The following is a 1,808-nucleotide window of genomic DNA, read 5'->3' on the forward strand; positions in this document are numbered from 1 at the left end:
TCCTCCCTTTCCTTCTCCCTATCCTCCTCTTCCTTCCCCCTATCCTCCTCCCTCTTCCTTTTCCTTATCCTCCTCTTCCTTCTCCCTATCCTCCTCGTCTTTCTCCCTATCCTCCTCCTCCTGCTTCTCTTCCTTCTACTCTTCCTACTCTCCCTTCTCCTCCTCATCCTCTTCGCTTAGGCAGGTGGAGGCAAGAAGGCAAGTGGGTGGGCAGGTGGGCGGACAGGTGGGTGGGCAGGTGGGCGGACAGGTGGGCGGGCTGATAGGCGGACAGGTGGGCGGGCTGATGGGTGGACAGGTGGACAGGTGGGCGGGCTGATGGGCGGACAGGTGGGCGGGCTGATAATGTTTATTATTAGTTAGTTATATTAATTAGATGAACTTGTTTCTCGTTGTAGCTGATCGACCCAGCAGACGTGTCCAACCCCAAGGTTGATGAGCTGTCAATGATGACATACCTGTCACAGTTCCCTCATGCCAAGCTGAAGCCAGGTAAGGCAATCATTCATGATGACATTTACCTTACCTGTCACAGTTCCCTCATGCCAAGCTGAAGCCAGGTAAGGCAATCATTCATGATGACATTTACCTTACCTGTCACAGTTCCCTCATGCCAAGCTGAAGCCAGGTAACGTTACGAGTCTCTCACACGGAGTGTATAGAGGTCTGGTCTACGAGAAAAACGGGGACGTGTTAGGACCAGTGTTAGGACTAATGTTGTTTCTCACTAACCGCACCCCACTATAAGGTGGGGATTGTTTTCTTCGCTGCTATCAGGGATAGAATCTGGTGCAGTAGTCATGGCTGCTGAGGGCGTAGCACGGCAGTGGCCATCATCGCAAGCACCCATGCAGAACTATTCACCACGTGCGAACAACCTGCATGTGATGAGGGTGGGGGGGGGGGGGTGCCGTCTGTGATGGTGGCGGGAGGGGCTATAGAGGAGGGAGTGANGAGAGAGAGAGAGAGAGAGAACTGACTGCACCACTGTATTCTCAGCTACCTCTCTAATTACGATGATCGTGAGATGTTTCTCACGTGAGATCATTGCTGATGAGATGTTAGAGAGAATGACAGCTCACAGTCACAGTGTGTGTCCGCGCCAAACATGGTCGATCGCACGGGGAGAGGGCGTATTCCAGAATCTACGGAAACGAAAAAAACGTGGCTCGAATAAAGTACTGGCCTCTCTCTCTCTCTCTCTCTATCGTTCTCACTCTCTTCTTCTCTCNTCTCTCTCTCTCTCTCTCTCTCTCTCTCTCTCCTCTCTCTCTTCCTCTCTCTCTCTCTCTCTCTCTCTCTCTCCTCTCTCTCTCTCCTCTCTCTCCCCTCTCTCTTCTCTCGCTCTCTCTCTCTCTCTCTCGCTCCCTCTCTCCCTCCCTCCCTCCTTCTCTCTCCCTCCCTCTCTTCCTCCCTCTCCTTCCCAGCGATGTGATTTCTGGGTATTGTTGGTGTGTTCCTCGTGTCTACGTGCGCACGCGTAGCACTGCAGTGAAGCCATTCAGCCATCAATCCCTGGCCTGCATGCTTGCCGCAGCTATTTCGGGCGATCGCTGCATACCAGCGACTTAGCGGCGCGAGGTCCGGGATATTCAGTGATTCATCGCTGAGTCACTGCCCTCATGAAGTATCGGGAGTGAGAGCCATGCAACTTGTTTGTCTAGTTGATCAGTTTACAGCTCCCTCCTTCTCCCTTTCCTTCCCCCTATCCTCCCTTTCCTTCTCCCTATCCTCCTCTTCCTTCTCCCTATCCTCCTCTTCCTTCTCCCTATCCTCCTCTTCCTTCTCCCTATCCTCCTCTTCCTTCT

The 1,808-nt window shown here is 52.9% G+C and overlaps 1 protein-coding gene across 1 annotated transcript in view; it reads left to right on the top strand.

Moving 5' to 3' along the window:
• The window catches only part of LOC106814951 (filamin-A-like), a 52,782-nt gene that overhangs the window by 17,785 nt on the left and 33,189 nt on the right, over positions 1-1,808 (top strand). The window contains 1 exon segment of the mRNA XM_014819345.1: positions 399-492. Within this exon segment, the coding sequence (XP_014674831.1) occupies positions 399-492 (94 nt within the window).

Source organism: Priapulus caudatus, unplaced genomic scaffold (genome assembly GCF_000485595.1).
Source record: "Priapulus caudatus unplaced genomic scaffold, Priapulus_caudatus-5.0.1 Scaffold1012, whole genome shotgun sequence".
Taxonomy (NCBI): domain Eukaryota; kingdom Metazoa; phylum Priapulida; class Priapulimorpha; order Priapulimorphida; family Priapulidae; genus Priapulus; species Priapulus caudatus.